Source organism: Acanthaster planci, linkage group LG11 (genome assembly GCF_054643075.1).
Source record: "Acanthaster planci isolate LZ-2023a linkage group LG11, COTS_SCS, whole genome shotgun sequence".
Taxonomy (NCBI): Eukaryota; Metazoa; Echinodermata; class Asteroidea; order Valvatida; family Acanthasteridae; genus Acanthaster; species Acanthaster planci.
In genome coordinates, this window is record NC_141787.1 from 1,091,099 (window position 1) to 1,110,116 (window position 19,018).

Here is a 19,018-nt window from a genome sequence, read left to right on the forward strand (position 1 = left end):
CCAGATTTGATCACCGGGAATACAACATTTGTGGAATTTCTGAACTTCTAAATCATGTGATTGCAGTATAAAGTTTTTCATCCGTTGCATTCAGGTTGCTTTACTCTTAATGACAACCAACAGCAATGACCTGATGAATTTTTATCTCTAGATTGTACCAAACATCCTTTCTTTTAAATACTTGAACCCTTTACAGAGATATACCGGTGCAGTGCATTTCAAAGATGTACCATTCCCGGCTTCCAAGCTTTCTTTCATCAATGGCAGTGTTTGTTGGTTTGGGGAACCTGGGAATTGGCTATGGATGAAAATCTCCTTTGTCAATTTGTCAGATTGAAAACTCTGACACATCTGTGCAGTAATAAGATTTGTTGCCAAGACGCAAAGCTGTGACGTACATGTACATGCCTGTCATTATGTAAAGATTGCTTTGTTTCTGTTGTCTTTTGGAAAAGGCTAGTGGCTGATCAAATTATGACAAAATGGAATTGACAAACATTCATGAATTTCTGTGGATCCCTGGAGAAACCTGAGGGATGGAAATCCACCGTGTTTGTCTTGAAATGATCTTTTGAAGAAGAAAAGAAATGTGGTTCCGCCAAAAATTATCTTCACTGACTTCTAAATTCCTTTCCGGCAGCAAAGAAGGGAATTTTGAAACACTTATAATGTGAAAAGTAATCAGTGTTTGGGTGTTTACCTTCTGAACTACCATCTTTAATTTGGCCCTTAAAATATGGACACTGTGCCTTGCGTCATTTTTCTTGGCAGCGTATATTTCTTGGTGACATACATGTACATGTATACTGCATTGCCAAACAGGTGTCCATGTCTTGTCTGCTTTCCTCGGAACATCATGCTACACCAAAATGACACATTTATCTGATGGGTATATTTTCAGCAAGAAACATACACTTGGCTTTCTTTTCCACGCAGGAGGTGGGTTCAAAATACACAGTGTTGTACATGTATGTGCTTGTCTCATCATTCATTCACAGTTTATAATCCCAGTCATGCATCAGGATATAATTTTGCAGTTGCTGATCGGTGTGAATCTTCTTCATGTGTCTTGTCCTTTTTTTCCTTCGTCTCTTTGGTGTGCAGAATCCAGACGACCGCCAAAGCCCAGAGTGAGGCGGAGTATCCTGCCTACGGACTGACAGGTCCCAGCGCACACATGCCTTCCAATATGTCAGTAAGTATGGTTTGCAACACCACTCATATCTTCCCTGGGGAGTTTAGCAGTGAGCATTGCATCCGCGCATCGCTAGGCAGGTCCCTCTTTTCAGAATGGGAATAAAGTTACAAACTTGTTCGCCGCAGAAGTTTACAAAGTACATACATGTAAGACATCTTCTGGGTAACAACTGGTTGCCAGTCAAAATGCCATGCAATATTTATTAGCTTGTAACTGGTTCTCGGCCCATTTTTGATTAGCAATTTAAATGAGGCAGTGTAGCGTACCACCTTGATTAACATCTGGCAAGTTGCAGGAGACTTTTAAATTGACCCTCTGTCTGTAAAGGGGAACATTTGTCGAACAGAAGAGCATTGAAAAGGAATCGTCTATGAACATGTCATGCACATTTAGATCTGTAACCTCATCTGTTCTTTATTTCACACCCTCGTGCATACATTTACATGTACATGTATGGCATGCGATGATGGGATATACATGCAGAGGAAGTGAACCGCACCGGATGTTTGAATTCATGCAGCATGGCTCTCTACGTTCGGTTACGAGCAGGCACTCACGGATGAACAATTCAGCAAAGGATGGGGACGCGTCATTAACTCCAGTGTTGAATTATTGACAAGCTCTGATGTGATTTTTCTTAACTGTCTTCACAAAACTCTTCCAAAATGGCCATTCACATACACATGTAGAATGCCAATATTTCCAATGCATCGCTCATCCACGTAAGAATACTGCTTTCCCCACTCTGTCCAGTAATACCCAAATAACAAGTCTTGATTGTCACCATTCAGATGCCATTTTGTAGGGTCAGCTTGTCTCAAGACAGGTGTAAACATTTTTGCATTTTTACATTATGTGACTGGCTCTAGAAAAATGGGTAATAAGTTGCCAGATTCAGGTTATGAGTTTCTGATATGGCTGGATTCTGTACATCACAAGCTACAATTTGATATATGAATGACCCATGTAGTGCGCTGCGTTCCGGAGATATACAGACATTTGTATATCCACATTTTTGGATTCATTAAAAGTGCTTTTTGAGAAAAAGCTCATGAAGTGTAGCACTTAGCAACACAATGCTCCATAGGATTTCTTACTGACTGATCAATTTTTCATCTTTATTCATCAGTATCCATGTTTGTAGTTACAAATTCTGAAAATATAAATATTATGGAAGCTATGGAAGGAAAAACACAAAACCACATTTTTGAAGAAATTTTGCCCTCCAGATTGAACAGGCCATAACGTGTTCTTGCATTGGACGACTTAATACATGTACCCTTTTGTACAGAGCGGGCCACATATGCCCGTCACGTCCTTGGTTCTACATGTACATGTACCTCTTGAATTCTGCTATGATGATTCTTTATTGACGACCACATTGGCCAGGTTATTACTATCACCGGTAAGGCGTAGGGAACGTGACATGTACACCTGTTATTTAGAGAGCCATAAACGGAGCTTATCTTGTACAGTCAGGTAGGATAGTTAACTTTTTCCGGAATATTGTGATCCCATTTTTTTTTTCTTCCTTGTTTTTAAAAATTAAGGTTGAGAGCCGTGTTTGCAGCAAAGATCATTATCTTTGGTACATCATTTGTCTCACGATTTGCCATTGTAGGGCCATCATTTTGTGGCAGATTGTTTCTGCTACAGAATAATATTTCCTGTAAGGTTTTTGAGGGAAGGCTGGAATGTGTTAATGAATTTTCGGGTCTGTTCTCCAGAGACTGAACAATTATTTTGAAAAGCACATACAGCTTCTTACAGTGAACATATTTTGGGAAGGCCTTGAAATCCTAATGATTTTGAAGAAGGTCACTGCCAGTGATATTGATTTGTCTTTGCGTCTGGGATGTTGATTTGACGCTAGACTTTGCCCTTCACACTAACAAACATGTATATATTCACAATGTATTCTCAGTGATAAATTGAACATACGGATTCAAAAGCCAAATGAATATCGTTGATCACTTGGGATACCCACTGCTACATTAGATTCAAGCCAGCTACCTGGTCCCAGCAAGCTTGATGGTGCAGTGGTTAAGACACCTGCACTAGTAAGCAGGAAGTTATGGGTTTGAATCCCACCCGCGCCAACTTGTGATTTTTTTCACGACTTTTGTACCACACTGAGAATGCAATGACATTACATGTACGTATTTATGTATATTGGTCATTCCGTGAAGTTCGGGCACAGTTTGTGACGGCGTCCCTTGTTACATCGGTAACTTTTATTGCCCATTATTTTCACATTACAACAGATTAAGTCATTCTTGTTCGGCAAAGATGAAGCACACCACTACAAGAACCTAGTAAGATTTAGAACAATGTCAATTTAGAATCCGCATGCAGGAAAAAAAAATGTTTATTTTCACTGATGTAACAAGGGACGGCGTCACAAACTGTGCCCAAACTTCGTAGAATGACCAATATGTCAGTGGAAGGGCAACTTTTCGGTACCAAAGAATAATGCTGCCTTACAAACGATTTCGCTGGCAATGACAAAAGATTCAAGCTGCCATTACCCATGAAATTATGCATGGCTACAGTGCAACAAACATCAGAATTACTTCCCCATTACTGTATTCGTCAGAGTTGCTCATATGGATGAGGAGCGAGGAAGTCCGACACCTTTCTTCTTGCATTTGTCAGGGTTTGCTGGAAGTGATGAAATGGTACGGAGGGGAAAACAAACAAAAAAGGTGCCCTCCTGATTGATATAGCGAGGAATCTTGCAGCTGAGCTTGTCATAACTGAAAGAATCAATCATCTTTCCCCCTTCTGTAAGCTCCCCCCTTCACCTTCGTGTTTGTTTCTTGCTCATTTTAATTAGTTTCAGCTGCCCCTCAAACATTACTGCCTTGAAGTTTTTCCCGCCAGGATTAAAGTTCTTGTACGCAAATGTAGAAGAAACAACTTTTTTTCCCAATCTGGCCACCAGGTCATCCAACTTATTTCATCTTGAGTAGGAATCGTCACTTGAATAGCGATTGGCCTCCAGACAGAGAGGAGATTCCCCTTCGTGGTGTGAACTATTTTCCCATCAATCCCGTTGGAGGGCATTAATTCGTTCCCCAGTCACCCCTCATGAGGGAGTGGGCAGGGGAGGGATTGTTGTGAGATGGGGGTATGGGGAAATCATCGTTCACCAGCATAGTCGGTCAGGTCTGGATTCTGAATCATACTCAATTGGCTCTTTGTATTAAAAATATCATGATTATTTTAAGACGTCAAATATTATGGTATGGTTCATTGCAGTGGGGAGAGGTTTTCTGATTTATCTTGTGTGTGTTTGCCTTTTGGGGGATGATGTTTAGTCATCTAGAATTGTAAAATCTTCGTGGAACCTTGGATGCCAGCACCAGGCCTCGAAATAGTACTAGCCCGGCGTACAAATTCTAGCGAAAAAATGCTCCGGGCTATCTAGACTTGGTTCCTTGGTTGCCCGGTGGGCTAGTGAAAAAAACATTATAGAACCTACCTGTAGTGTTAAAATTCAGATCAAAACACATGTATTGCTTTTGGTGATAATAAATGCACGATTGCAAAACCTTTAACTACAAGTGCATGTGACATTCAGCAAATCGTGCCTTTTATTTTTCCCATTAGCAGTTTCTTTTCTTCATCGGTATTAAAGCTAACAACAATTTTGGGGTTTCTTTTTTTTTGGCATACGGGCTAGTAAAAGTCCAAATGGGCTAGTAAAATACCCAGTTTACTAGCTGGGTGGGCTATCCAGGAAAAAAAGTGAGCGCAAGGCCTGCAACACCTGGAAATACTCCGCCTGAGAATCATTTGGAATCCAAATTTTGATCTTTGCCAAGTTTGCATCTGTTCATCCCACAGGATATTATCCCGAATCCACCCACCCTCCATGTTGGGAGTAACACCCCTTCATTGATCAAACACACGTAACTCCTCCATGCCAGAGCTCTGATATTGCAAGTAGTCAACAGCACTTCACCTTACCTGCTACATCTACCTTGCATGCACTGTTTCTCACGCACACCTCCCTTACAACGAGTGCAGGTATACCGGTATATTAACATGCATGAAGTGAATCCCCCTCCCAGCACTACGCTGGGCACATTTGGTGACATTTAACGAGTCCCGCCCCTCACCTCAGTGCCACGTTTGATCCCCGCACCTCATGCATAACGGGTCGCCAGAAATCATGCATCTTTTATGAATCGGGGTTTTCTTTTCAGCTTTGCAATGACACAGTGAACAGCAAATCAATCAGAGATGTATGGATCTACCGTACCATAAATAACTTGAACGGATGAAAGTTAAATACATATCAAAATCTATAAGACGCAAATATTTTGCAGAACCCAACAGAACAAATTGAGTTTCTAAAAATTGCAGCTGCCTAGATTCATCAGATAATGCCTTTAGACACAGCGTATGTTCATGAAGTATTTGATAAACCAAAATTAGGTAACTGAAAATGTAAAATTCCCAATATTAACAGTAGATTATGGGACACTACGGAACTAAAAAGCATGTGCACATGTAGTTACTCGTAAGACTTATTTGTCCGTGGAAATGTTATGATTAAAATATTTTGTGACATTCATTAATGCATACCAGATGTGAATGTTTTTACATCCCGTGGAAATACTTATATCTGTGAAAAGGGTTTTCCTTCATAGGATCTGGTGACATTAAATTTTGGTGCTAGTCTGTTTAATTTACGGAGGAAAAACTGCATTGCACTTTTTTGTTTCGGTGTATTTGTTGCCATGTAATAGACCTCTGTACTGATGATGTCACTCTCTGTTTACATGTAATAACTTTCCTATGAAGTCAGTAGGGAACTCAAAGTCCACTTAGCAAATATAGGAAAGCACTACATCAACAGTAAGTAAACTGGATACATGTAGGTTTGCCGTAGCATCATGGATATGTCTCTCCAGTAGAGTACCACCGGTTCTTTTCAGAATCCCACATACTCATAAAGAGATATATCCATGGTGCTACCGCAAACCTATCTAGTTGACTTGCTACCTCCACCATGAGAAGCGTCATCAGTACAGAGGTCTATTCCACTCTGGATGACCACTAGGAGCACTGCGTACACTAAAGGCGCATCTGGCTCATCGGCAAAGATAATCCTGGAGGATTTAGCCGGCTGACTCAATAAATAGCCAGGTGATGTGAGGAACGGAAGTCCTGTCTGACAGCAGAGAGCTGGGGGGGATGATGTGCGTAATGCACTAGTAATGACACAGAGCAGCTGTAATGGCCAGAGCTGTCTGGACAGCTTGGAAAATACATGTAGGCCCATGAGTGTCGCAAAGGGGAAGGGAAAAAAAGGAAAAATTAAAAGGGGGTTAAAAAAAGGGAGAAAAGCGAGAGATATTTTGAAAACTGGGAATAGGGGTGAAAATCTCCAATTTGCTAAAAAAAACCTCAAAATTAAACCCCCTTCGACCATGAAGAGTTTATCAGTTTGCAGCTACAGTAATGAGTGTTTTTGCCTTTTGGAAAAACTGGCACCCCCCCAAAAAAACACACTGGCGACGCCCATGTGTAGGCACTGTGAAATTGGTCCATAATATGGGTAGATAAAGAGATGTGGTTGAAGCACAGGGCATCTGGTTTGTAAATTACAAAGGCATATCATTTGAATTGCAGTTAATAAGAGCAGAAACATCCACACATGGACTTCACTTACATGTGGCTCACTTCTCAGAATACAGTGCAAGGTCATTTGTACATTATTCAAGGCTGTTCCCGGGAAACAGAAGGATTTCTTGAAACTGAACATGTACCTTCCTCAGCAACTGCAGATGATGGCCTTGAAGTAATTGACGTGTTTGGAAGTTGCATCCAATCCTTGCAACACGATACAGCATAGTTCTTTAATGTCCAAGACCTACAACAGGGTAAAGCCTGATGTGCTTTTGTTGTCTTGTGTGTTTCCCCCACAGAGCGGTGACCGGAAACTGGCTCAGAGTGCCCAGATGTACCACTACCAACACCAGAAACAGCAAATGATTGCCATGGAAAAGTGAGTTCAGTTACTAGACCTCCTAAATGTTTAAGGGGACTAGGGGAGAAGGGATAACATGCATGTGCAGCCATGTGCGTGTATGCAAGTCATTTGCCAACCCTCCAGTTCTTTTTTGTCTGTCTTACCTTCGCTTTTTTGGTCACCAGAAATTGTTTCCAGAATTAATGACAGGCTTAACCTTTGGTGTTGGGTGACTTGGGGGAAAAGCTTAACTCAATATGACTTTTACAGTTTACATTTGTGTTGCGTCATACCGCTATAGAGCTTTTTCTTGACAAATAGCGGAACACGAATCCTAATCCTCCAATTTCAATGCAGTTCTCCACACAACTTTGCTTAGGGTTAGGAAAACATACATCTTATAGTGGTTCAGTGTGTCAGATTAATTGAACCATTTACATTGTAGTGGGAACAGACATCAGGAAAGTTGTGTCTAAACAAGACTGATCAGATGGCTTCCATTTCGTCTGCCTGTGTTTATCCAAGACCAGCCTGCTGGACATTTAGTTAGATTGAATACCCGCCCATCCCTTTCGTCGTGCTGTTTTTCCTCTTGAAACTTTCGGATCAGAAGACTCGAGCCACCAAAAAACATCCTGTGCAAACGGAGGTTGAATTTTCTCAAGGGATTGCGGTCACTCCAAAATGTCACATTAACTAGACCCTCAACTGCAGAAGTATTTGAACAGACTGAATTGAATGGTACTCTTCATTTCCTGTACGGTTGACCTGAGTCATAATGCAGTTTTCCAAAAGCTCTTCTGTGAAGATGTTCAGGTGTAACTCTGACCACTTGAGCAGCAGGAAGATGAGAGGAACTCAGTAAATGGCATCACTACAAAAGGAAATGGACAGAGAAAAGCTTTGTGTATGGTATTTGTCTGAAATCAGTTTTCATTCAGAACAACATTCTCCCATTTTCCAGTCCAGTTGCAAAATTAGAACAAGGAAAAAAACACGTTATTAAAAACCTCAAGGGAAATGCAGTGGCACATGCCCAGAATGTGGCCCAGTTCAATGCTGAATAGGAAATGCCAGTAAGAGGAAAGTACGACGGAGGCATTCGATCCGCCAGCGTCACACCAATCAGTCCTTAGGAATGGAGTAATAAAAGCCGGCGTCGCCTTCCCACTTCCTCGCTTCCCTGCTGTCGCAAGATCAATTCTATGGAGTCCTTTTACTCCTGGGCGATTGCCATACTCTGTTTCATTCTGACTGGGGCTGTCTCGTTCTGCTCTCCCTGAGGAAACAAGACAAAAAGCCAACTGCACTAGAGTGGCCGGAAATTTTGGGGGGAAAATCCATTCCAGATATTCTCGATATCCCCACTCCCATTTCAAGTCCTCATTCACTTAACTTCCATTCAAAAAGTGACATCTCTTCATCCTGTATCTGGTAAAACACCTTTTATCCCGGAGATATGTTTTCAAGATGAAGCAGGTTTTGTATCTTATTGAACAAAGTCAACTGAATTATGGATTGGGGCAGATTTTTGAAAAAAAAAATTAAAAGTTGGGTGCATTATATGAATTCTAAACTCAGTGATGGTTTTAGTGCACTTGAACTAAAAAAACAAAGCATTAAAATGAAATAGATGAACTTTCAAAGAACTCAAGAGTACACTTGAGTTATAGTCATTATAGTCAAGAGTTCTAGTTGACTATAATGATGTAATGATGACCACTGCCAGTGTGCTTGGATCATTTCTGCAGTCTTTGAGTATTCTGCGCACAGACCTGTACATATGAGTTGATAAACTTTCAATTGGGCCAACACTTGCATGGTTTGGCATGCTGACAGGGCAGCCTGTCGCCAAACCTGTCTGGAGCCTAATTTGATCAGCGGAGGCATGTCTGAAAATGCCGCCTCAAGTTCTGTCACAAGGGGCACCGAATTTGTGATGGGTGCGCGCATGTAGGTGGAAGTTTTCATATAAGCCATTGGTTAACAATTGATCATTGGCTTTTCGTTTGACAGTGTCTCGGTTTTAATTTTTTAGGTATGTTTAAGGCACTAAAGATCCAGTTGTTTTCCTTTCAAAAGGAAAAGAATCCTTCCGAAAGTTGCCGTGTGACACGATTGAGTTCATGGTTTGGAGTGCTATGTCTCCAGTGTGAAGTGTCTGTCTGGTGTGTTGTTACCCTTGGGATATTGGCAGCTAGAAAGTGGGAAAATGGTAACTCAAGAACGTGTCTGACATTTCCAATTTCAGAGAGCAGCCCTACCGTGTGTTTCACTTACAACATTCCTCACATGTTGGCATCAACTTTGCATGGTATCCAGCCTGCCTTTGACTGATGTGTTTTTGTTTGTTCGCTTGTTTTTTTGACAAGGAGGGAGAAGGGTGAGACGCAACACGATGCTTCGGATTATGACTCTGAAGAGGAGAATGAAGATGGAGATCTGACGGTGTACGAGTGTCCTGGGCTAGCACCGGTAAGACTATGTCCCCCTCGCCTGCTGTCAGAAATGTCCCCCCCCCCCACCTTCAGGGATGACTCCTCCCATCACTAGAGGTGACCCCACCTACATGGACTATTAGGCTTGCTACCACCAGCAGTGATGACCCTGTTACTGTCGGGCATTCTCCCACCCGCTGTCAGGCATGCCCCCACCCACTGTCGGGGATGGCCCCACCCTGATCAAGAGGAGACCATTGGATATATGTTTACCCTAGTCGGTAATTTGAATATGAACCGTTAACCACAACATTTTCTTTGAAGATCTGAAAGGTTTTCATCATTTTCTGCTATGTTGGAGTTACCATGAACAAAAACAAGAGGCCTCGAAACCTCTGTTTGGAATGAGTTATGCATCAATTTAAGCACAAATTCAGTGCAACACAAAAATTGACTGACACAGTTTTATTAAAATTCTTGCGTGAGAAAATAAAAGCAATGATATTTCCTGTTATTGACAGACGGGCGAGATGCAAGTCAAGAATCCCCTCTTTAGTGAAGACAGGCATTCCGAGACGGCCGCGGCAACAGAGGAGAAACAATAATGCTGATGCCCTCCAAGTAGCAACAGCCGCTACCATGGTAACACCCCTAGGGAACGCATCTTATTCATTAAACAAAGGAAAGAGGATAGCACTCATCACCTCATTACTGATGGAGAACTTGTCAAGGGATGAAACCTTTGATAATTAAGGACCGCAAGCCTTGGACTACTGCTGTCTTCTCACTGGTGTCAACCAGGCGAGAAAATTGGACTCGGAATCTCTGAAGAATCTGGGTTGCACTCTTCATTCAAGCATTGATGCTCAATGTGTAAGACTTGTCCACAAGTCTGATGGACTTGTGTTATAGGCCCCTTTTAGGTAGTAGTTTGCACACTGCAGCCATATTGGTCTTAATCCCAGGAGTCTATTCATGACTTTTGGGCACTGTACCACCGGCGCCAGCTTGTTTTTTCTTATTGCTTAGTCAGTATGTAAAGATGGCTGCAGTGTGTTGCATTCTGGAAAAATCAACATTTGAATGCCTTGAGGAAATTTGGTTTTTACTCCACAGACTCATTACAAATAGCTGAAACAAACAGCAATCTGTTGCCATGATTTTGTTTGTTTTCAATCTAAAGAAATCAGCGATTTGTGTTCCACTAGGCATCAAGTACTTACATGTGTCGTGCCGAGTTTTTAGTTTACAAGGAAAGTATTCTTTTAATGCAAAAATAAGTTATTAACTTGATTTCGTGTTTGTTTATGTTGAAACAATCCTCTCTGAATGCTGCTCTGGTTGTAAGGAAATTACTGAAAATACAAACCCAGCCATTCTAAGTGAACATTAAAAAAATGGGAGTTTATAAATATACCTATTTTAGAGTAGTTGTGATTTTAAAATGCAGTGCACTTGTTTTTCTGCGCAAGTATTGACTTGTGTGTCAGATTTTTAAGAGCTGTATATCTGCAGAGAGTTTTAAATTCATTTTCCATCAAAACAAAGTTAAGCTTTGGATAAGGAAGAAAGAATTTCTTTCAACCAATCATGCTCCATGAAGAACACCATGATCAATGAGAGAGACTTTTGATTGGCTGACATCGTTGTAAATGCTGATTCTGATTAATTGATTCCAAGTACAAATCGAGAAGAATATATTTTTGGTTCAATAACTGGTTCACTGCAAGAACTGTTCTTCCATTATGAATCAAAGCTCAAAACGCTAACTAATCTTATTCCAGTCAGTAGCAATGCAGAGAAAGAACTTGACAAAATAAACTTAGAAAAAAAAATCCTTGTAAGAGAAATATTTGACGTTTGTTTTTCCTGTGGTAGAGTTGGGTATTACAGTGGAATAATTTCTCAGTGAATTGTACATAAGCTTTCAACCAAACCCTACACACAAATTAAGTAAATATTTGCGCAGGTTTGAGAAGCTTGCAATATCACACTGTTCATTGGCAGATGCCAATCGCTTGTTTTAGTTTACTGTAATCTATTCACCTTTTAATTCTGTTTACGTGGAAATGAATTTTAGCCTCACCTCTTTATCACATATCCTTTCCCTTTTTTCCATTTTTAACTTAATCAGCTGGGTGAGTATTTTCATACCTAAACTCCATGGGTTTAAAGGATGCTGATAGACTGGTGAGGCTAGAAAGTATGGAGAGCAGGTTGAAGTCAGCTGTGTTTACTAAATTACACTTGTACTTGACTTGAGCCTATTGTTATGTTTTTCTTTTTGTGCAATGTAATGTCAGCGATTAGGGTCAAATTTATTTTGTTAAAGAGTTGGTTTATTTTATCATTTCTTCTTCATTCGACTTCGATCTAGGTTTTGTCCATTTGCAGATGTCACTTGTTCTACTTGTAAAAGAAATTTCCACGCAAAGTTGGAATGTGATAATACTGTCCATTGGCACTTGTACATGTAGGTGAATTAGCTCTCGAGATTGGATAAGAATTTTATACTCCTATGAAGATCATAATGCATTACATTGAACACTAAGCCCTCAAAATTGTTCACCAAGATTTCCTAAACACACCGGTATGTATCTAACAATGCAAGAGCTACATTGTACTGTCTTACATACCAAACATTTAATTTCCAATCTGCCAAAAGGACATAACATTTATTTTCCTTTCGTATGTTTAGTCTTGTCACTAATAATGCCTCTTTTGTCTTCAATATTTAATCATTCCTCTGTCGGAAAAACCCATCCATTCCGTTTTTTTGTATAATCAAATCAGGTAACTATTCCATAAGGAAATAATCATGAAATATAAATTGAATTACTGACTACCGTTGATATGAATCTACAGATGATTAAGATCATTATGTTGTCTGGACAAAGAAGTTATTACTTGAGACTACATTTATTAATATCACAGGTAAATATGTGTAAATGAATATATATGTGTATAGATTAAAAAGTAGTGTGTATATATATATATGAATGTTTTATGTAAGATTATGAAAATGTAATGCAGTGAATGATTGAAAGAGTTGTTTTGAACTATGGGACTTATAATATTTGCATGATTTGGCACACTTGTTACATATTGTTGACATATTTTTGCATTCATTTGCATGTAAATTTGCATGTTATAATGCCCATGGTTTAAATATTACTCAGCACATAGTGGCTATGTGTAATTTGAAATGTATATATATTATAGAAATCACCGCTGACAATAATGTGGTTAGAAATAAGTTATGTTTCTTCAACAAACATGGCTTAATCATAGCATAGTTGTATTCACCATGAACCGCTTTCAACTGGAAAAGGGAAATAGTAACCTAAAGTTTTGATACCACAGTTGATACTATTGGCTGGTCTGATAAACAGTAATTTGCATATTGACGATGGGCTGGCTTCCCTTCATTCTACAGAGCCAAGCTACCCCAAAAACATGAATAATTTATGAGTTAACCTAGCCCTTGTCTAAACAATTGTGAAACTTTCAAGACGTATATATGGGTGGTTTGAATATTTAACATTGGTTGTGCCGGTGAAATAATCACAGATTACAGTTCGGCTTCTATTGTTTTTTTTTCTTTTTAGTTCACAGCTGTTGTCATGGAAAATGTGCTTTTTAAGAAATAAGTCCATCACTAAATTCCTTTTTGAAAGAAGTACCAGGCTTACTTTAGAACTACAGTACAGGCAAAAAGCCGTAGCGGATAGTTGCTCAGGATATCTGTATTACAGGCTTATCGTAATATGCATGCATTTATATGTCAAGATAAATCTTCCACATACATTTGTGTCCCTTTTACAACCTGAAGTGAACTTCAACATTTTTCTACCTGGGGAGATTGGGCCCAACCGCTATTACAATAGATTCATAGCTGCCTGTACAATGTGCAGTGTGTACTGTGACAGTGATTGTAATAGACGCTTCACCAACTAATGCATGATGATGTTAGCCTATGTCACTGTGATGTTGGAAATAAAGAAAACAGAGCGCGTGTAATGAATGAAATCTCGACTGTGGTCGTTGTTTGTTCACAGAGGTACAATTTGCTTGGGGTTAGTCTTGCCAATTTGATTAAAATGAGCCAAAATGAAGATTTTCAAGATTTTCATCAGAAATGAAATTTGTAAGGGGTTAGTCTTGCCATTTTTATTAAAATGAGCCAAAATGAAGATTTTCCAGATTTTCATCAGAAATTAAATTTGTAAGGGGTTAGTCTTGCCATTTTTATTAAAATGAGCCAAAATGAAGATTTTCTAGATTTTCGTCAGAGATCAAATTTGTAAGGGGTTAATCTCGCCATTTTTATTAAAATGATCAAAAAAGAAGGTTTTCAAGATTTTCGTCAGAAATGAAATTTTTAATGGATTATTCCTGCCATTTCTACTAAAATGAATAAAAATGACGATTTTCAAAATTTTCGTCCCAAATTTAATTTCTAAAGGGTAAGTCTTGCCATTTTCATTAAAATCACCAAAAATGAAGATTTTCGAGATTTTCGTCAGCTATTAAATTTGTAAGGGGTTAGTCTTGCCATTTCTTCTAAAATGAATCAAAACGAAGTTTTTCAAGGTTTTCTTCAAAATTGAAATTTGTAAGGGGTTAGTCTTGCCATTTTTTAAAAATGATTAAAAAATGAAGATTAATCAGAAATGATATTTGTAAGGGGTAAGTCTTGCCATTTTCATAAAAATCACCAAAAAAAAGATTTTCCAGATTTTCATCAGCCATTAAATTTTTATTTATTTTTATTAAAATGAGCCAAAATGAAGATTTTCCAGATTTTCGTCAGAGATTAAATTTGTAAGGGGTTAGTCTTGCCATTTTTATTAAAATGATCAAAAAAGAAGGTTTTCAAGATTTTTATCAGCAATTAAATTTGTAAGGGGTTAGTCTTGCCATTTTTATTAAAATGAGCCAAAATGAAGATTTTCCAGATTTTCGTCAGAAATCAAATTTGTAAGGGGTTAGTCTTGCCATCTCTACGAAGATGAATCAAAACGAAGATTCTCTAGATTTTCGTCAATGATTAAATTTGTAAGGGGTTAATCTTGCCATTTTTAGAAAAATGATCAAAGAAGAAGGTTTTCAAGATTTTCGTCAGAAATGAAATTTTTAAGTGGTTATTCCTGCCATTTCTACTAAAATGAATCAAAATGAAGATTTTCAAAATTTTTGTCCCAAATTAAATTTGTAAGGGGTAAGTCTTGCCATTTTCATTAAAATCACCAAAAATGAAGATTTTCGAGATTTTCATCAGCAATTAAATTTGTAAGGGGTTAGTCTTGTCGTTTTAATTAAAATGAGCCAAAATGAAAATTTTCCAGATTTTCATTAGCAATTTAATTTTTAAGGGGTTAGCCTTGCCATTTCTTCTAAAATGAATCAAAACGAAGATTTTAAAAATTTTTGTCAGAAATTACATTTGTAAGGGGCTAGTCTTGCCATTTTTTTAAAAATGATCAAAAAATGAAGATTTTCCCAATTTAATCAGAAATGATATTTGTAAGGGGTAAGTCTTGCCATTTTCATTAAAATCACCAAAAATGAAGATTTTCAAGATTTTCATCAGAAATGAAATTTGTAAGGGATTGGCCTTGCCATTGTTAATAAAATGAGAGAAAATGAAGATTTTTCAGATTTTCAGCAGAAATGAGATTCGTAAGGGGTTAGTCTTGCCATTTTTATTAAAATAAGCAAAATGAAGATTTTCAAGATTTTCAGCAAAAATGAGATTTGTAAGGGGTTAGTCTTGCCATTTTTATTAAAATGAGCCAAAATGAAGATTTTCCTGGTTTTTATCAGATATTAAATTTGTAAGGGTTAGTCTTGCCATTTTTATTAAACTAAGCCAAAATGAAGATTTTCCAGATTTTCATCAGAAATTTAATTTGTAAGGGGTTAGTCTTGCCATTTTTATCAAAATTAGAGAAAATGAAGATTTTTCAGATTTTCAGCAGAAATGAGATTTGTAAGGGGTTAGTCTTGCCATTTTTATTAAAATGAGCTAAAATGAAAATTTTCCAGATTTTCATCAGCAATTTAATTTGTAAGGGGTTAGCCTTGCCATTTCTTCTAAAATGAATCAAAACGAAGATTTTAAAAATTTTCGTCAGAAATTACATTTGTAAGGAGTTAGTCTTGCCATTTTTATTAATATGATAAAAAATGAAAGTTTTTCAAGATTTTTGTGAGAAATTTAATTTATAAGGGGTTAGTTTTGCCATTTTTATTGAAATGAGCCAAAATGAAAATTTTCCAGATTTTCATCAGCAATTAAATTTGTAAGGGGTTAGCCTTGCCATTTCTTCTAAAATGAATCAAAACGAAGATTTTAAAAATTTTCGTCAGAAATTACATTTGTAAGGAGTTAGTCTTGCCATTTTTATTAATATGATAAAAAATGAAAGTTTTTCAAGATTTTTGTGAGAAATTTAATTTATAAGGGGTTAGTTTTGCCATTTTTATTGAAATGAGCCAAAATGAAAATTTTCCAGATTTTCATCAGCAATTTAATTTTTAAGGGGTTAGCCTTGCCATTTCTACTAAAATGAATCAAAACGAAGATTTTCAAAATTTTCGTCAGAAATTAAATTTATAAGGGATTAGTCTTGCCATTTTTTAAAAAAATGATCAAAAAATGAAAATTTTCCAGATTTAATCAGAAATGAAATTTGTAAGGGGTAAGTCTTGCCATTTTCATTAAAATCACCAAAAATGAAGATTTTCAAGATTTTCAGCAAAAATGAGATTTGTAAGGGGTTAGTCTTGCCATTTTTATTAAAATGAGCCAAAGTGAAGATTTTCCTGGTTTTTATCAGATATTAAATTTGTAAGGGTTAGCCTTGCCATTTTTATTAAACTAAGCCAAAATGAAGATTTTCCAGATTTTCATCAGAAATTTAATTTGTAAGGGGTTAGTCTTGCCATTTTTATCAAAATTAGAGAAAATGAAGATTTTTCAGATTTTCAGCAGAAATGAGATTTGTAAGGGGTTAGTCTTGCCATTTATATTAAAATGAGCCAAAATGAAAATTTTCCAGATTTTCATCAGCAATTTAATTTGTAAGGGGTTAGCCTTGCCATTTATCTTAAAATGAATCAAAAATATGATTTTTAAGATTTTCGTCAGTGATTAAATTTGTAAGGGGTTAGTCTTGCCATTTTTATTAATATGATAAAAAATGAAGGTTTTCAAGATTTTTGTGAGAAATGTAATTTATAAGGGGTTAGTTTTGCCATTTTTATTGAAATGAGCCAAAATGAAAATTTTTCAGATTTTCATCAGCAATTTAATTTTTAAGGGGTTAGCCTTGCCATTTCTACTAAAATGAATCAAAACGGAGATTTTCAAAATTTTCGTCAGAAATTAAATTTATAAGGGATTAGTCTTGCCATTTTTAAAAAAAATGATCAAAAAATGAAAATTTTCCAGATTTATTCAGAAATGAAATTTGTAAGGGGTAAGTCTTGCCATTTTCATTAAAATCACCAAAAATGAAGATTTTCAGCAAAAATGAGATTTGTAAGGGGTTAGTCTTGCCATTTTTATTAAAATGAGCCAAAATGAAGATTTTCCTGGTTTTTATCAGATATTAAATTTGTAAGGGTTAGTCTTGCCATTTTTATTAAAATAAGCCAAAATGAAGATTTTCCAGATTTTCATCAGAAATTTAATTTGTAAGGGGTTAGTCTTGCCATTTTTATCAAAATTAGAGAAAATGAAGATTTTTCAGATTTTCAGCAGAAATGAGATTTGTAAGGGGTTAGTCTTGCCATTTTTATTAAAATGAGCTAAAATGAAAATTTTCCAGATTTTCATCAGCAATTTAATTTTTAAGGGGTTAGCCTTGCCATTTATCTTAAAATGAATCAAAAATATGATTTTTAAGATTTTCGTCAGTGATTAACTTTGTAAGGGGTTAGTCTTGCCATTTTTATTAATATGATAAAAAATGAAAGTTTTTCAAGATTTTTGTGAGAAATTTAATTTATAAGGGGTTAGTTTTGCCATTTTTATTGAAATGAGCCAAAATGAAAATTTTCCAGATTTTCATCAGCAATTTAATTTTTAAGGGGTTAGCCTTGCCATGTCTACTAAAATGAATCAAAACGAAGATTTTCAAATTTTTCGTCAGAAATTAAATTTATAAGGGATTAGTCTTGCCATTTTTTAAAAAAATGATCAAAAAATGAAAATTTTCCAGATTTAATCAGAAATGAAATTTGTAAGGGGTAAGTCTTGCCATTTTCATTAAAATCACCAAAAATGAAGATTTTCAAGATTTTCAGCAAAAATGAGATTTGTAAGGGGTTAGTCTTGCCATTTTTATTAAAATGAGCCAAAATGAAGATTTTCCAGATTTTTATCAGAAATTAAATTTGTAAGGGGTTAGTCTTGCCATTTTTATTAAAATAAGCCAAAATGAAGATTTTCCAGATTTTCATCAGAAATTTAATTTGTAAGGGGTTAGTCTTGCCATTTTTATCAAAATTAGAGAAAATGAAGATTTTTCAGATTTTCAGCAGAAATGAGATTTGTAAGGGGTTAGTCTTGCCATTTTTATTAAAATGAGCCAAAATGAAAATTTTCCAGATTTTCATCAGCAATTTAATTTTTAAGGGGTTAGCATTGCCATTTATCTTAAAATGAATCAAAAATATGATTTTTAAGATTTTCGTCAGTGATTAAATTTGTAAGGGGTTAGTCTTGCCATTTTTATTAATATGATAAAAAATGAAGGTTTTCAAGATTTTTGTGAGAAATTTAATTTTATTTAATTTGCCATTTGTATTGAAATGAGCCAAAATGAAAATTTTTCAGATTTTCATCAGCAATTTAATTTTTAAGGGGTTAGCCTTGCCATTTCTTCTAAAATGAATCAAAACGAAGATTTTAAAAATTTTCGTCAGAAATTACATTTGTAAGGGGCTAGTCTTGCCATTTTTTTAAAAATGATCAAAAAATGAAGATTTTCCCAATTTAATCAGAAATGATATTTGTAAGGGGTTGGCCTTGCCATTGTTAATAAAATGAGAGAAAATGAAGATTTTTCAGATTTTCAGCAGAAATGAGATACGTAAGGGGTTAGTCTTGCCATTTTTATTAAAATGAGCTAAAATGAAAATTTTCCAGATTTTCATCAGCAATTAAATTTGTAAGGGGTTAGCCTTGCCATTTATACTAAAATGAATCAAAAATATGATTTTTAAGATTTTCGTCAGAGATTAAATTTGTAAGGGGTTAGTCTTGCCATTTTTATTAATATGATAAAAAATGAAGGTTTTCAAGATTTTTGTGAGAAATTTAATTTATAAGGGGTTAGTTTTGCCATTTTTATTGAAATGAGCAAAAATGAAAATTTTCCAGATTTTCAT

General features: G+C 36.4%; 1 protein-coding gene across 2 annotated transcripts in view; it reads left to right on the forward strand.

The window, feature by feature from the left end:
- Positions 1–13,648, forward strand: part of LOC110975753 (uncharacterized) — a 72,983-nt gene extending 59,335 nt beyond the window's left edge. For both annotated transcript variants that reach the window (XM_022228506.2, XM_087143014.1), the window contains 4 exons: positions 1,105–1,195; positions 7,138–7,217; positions 9,554–9,656; positions 10,141–13,648. In XM_022228506.2, the coding sequence (XP_022084198.2) occupies positions 1,105–1,195; positions 7,138–7,217; positions 9,554–9,656; positions 10,141–10,224 (358 nt within the window). In that variant the 3' untranslated portion in view covers positions 10,225–13,648. The remainder of the gene's footprint in view (positions 1–1,104; positions 1,196–7,137; positions 7,218–9,553; positions 9,657–10,140) is intronic.
- The last annotated feature ends 5,370 nt before the right edge of the window (positions 13,649–19,018 follow it).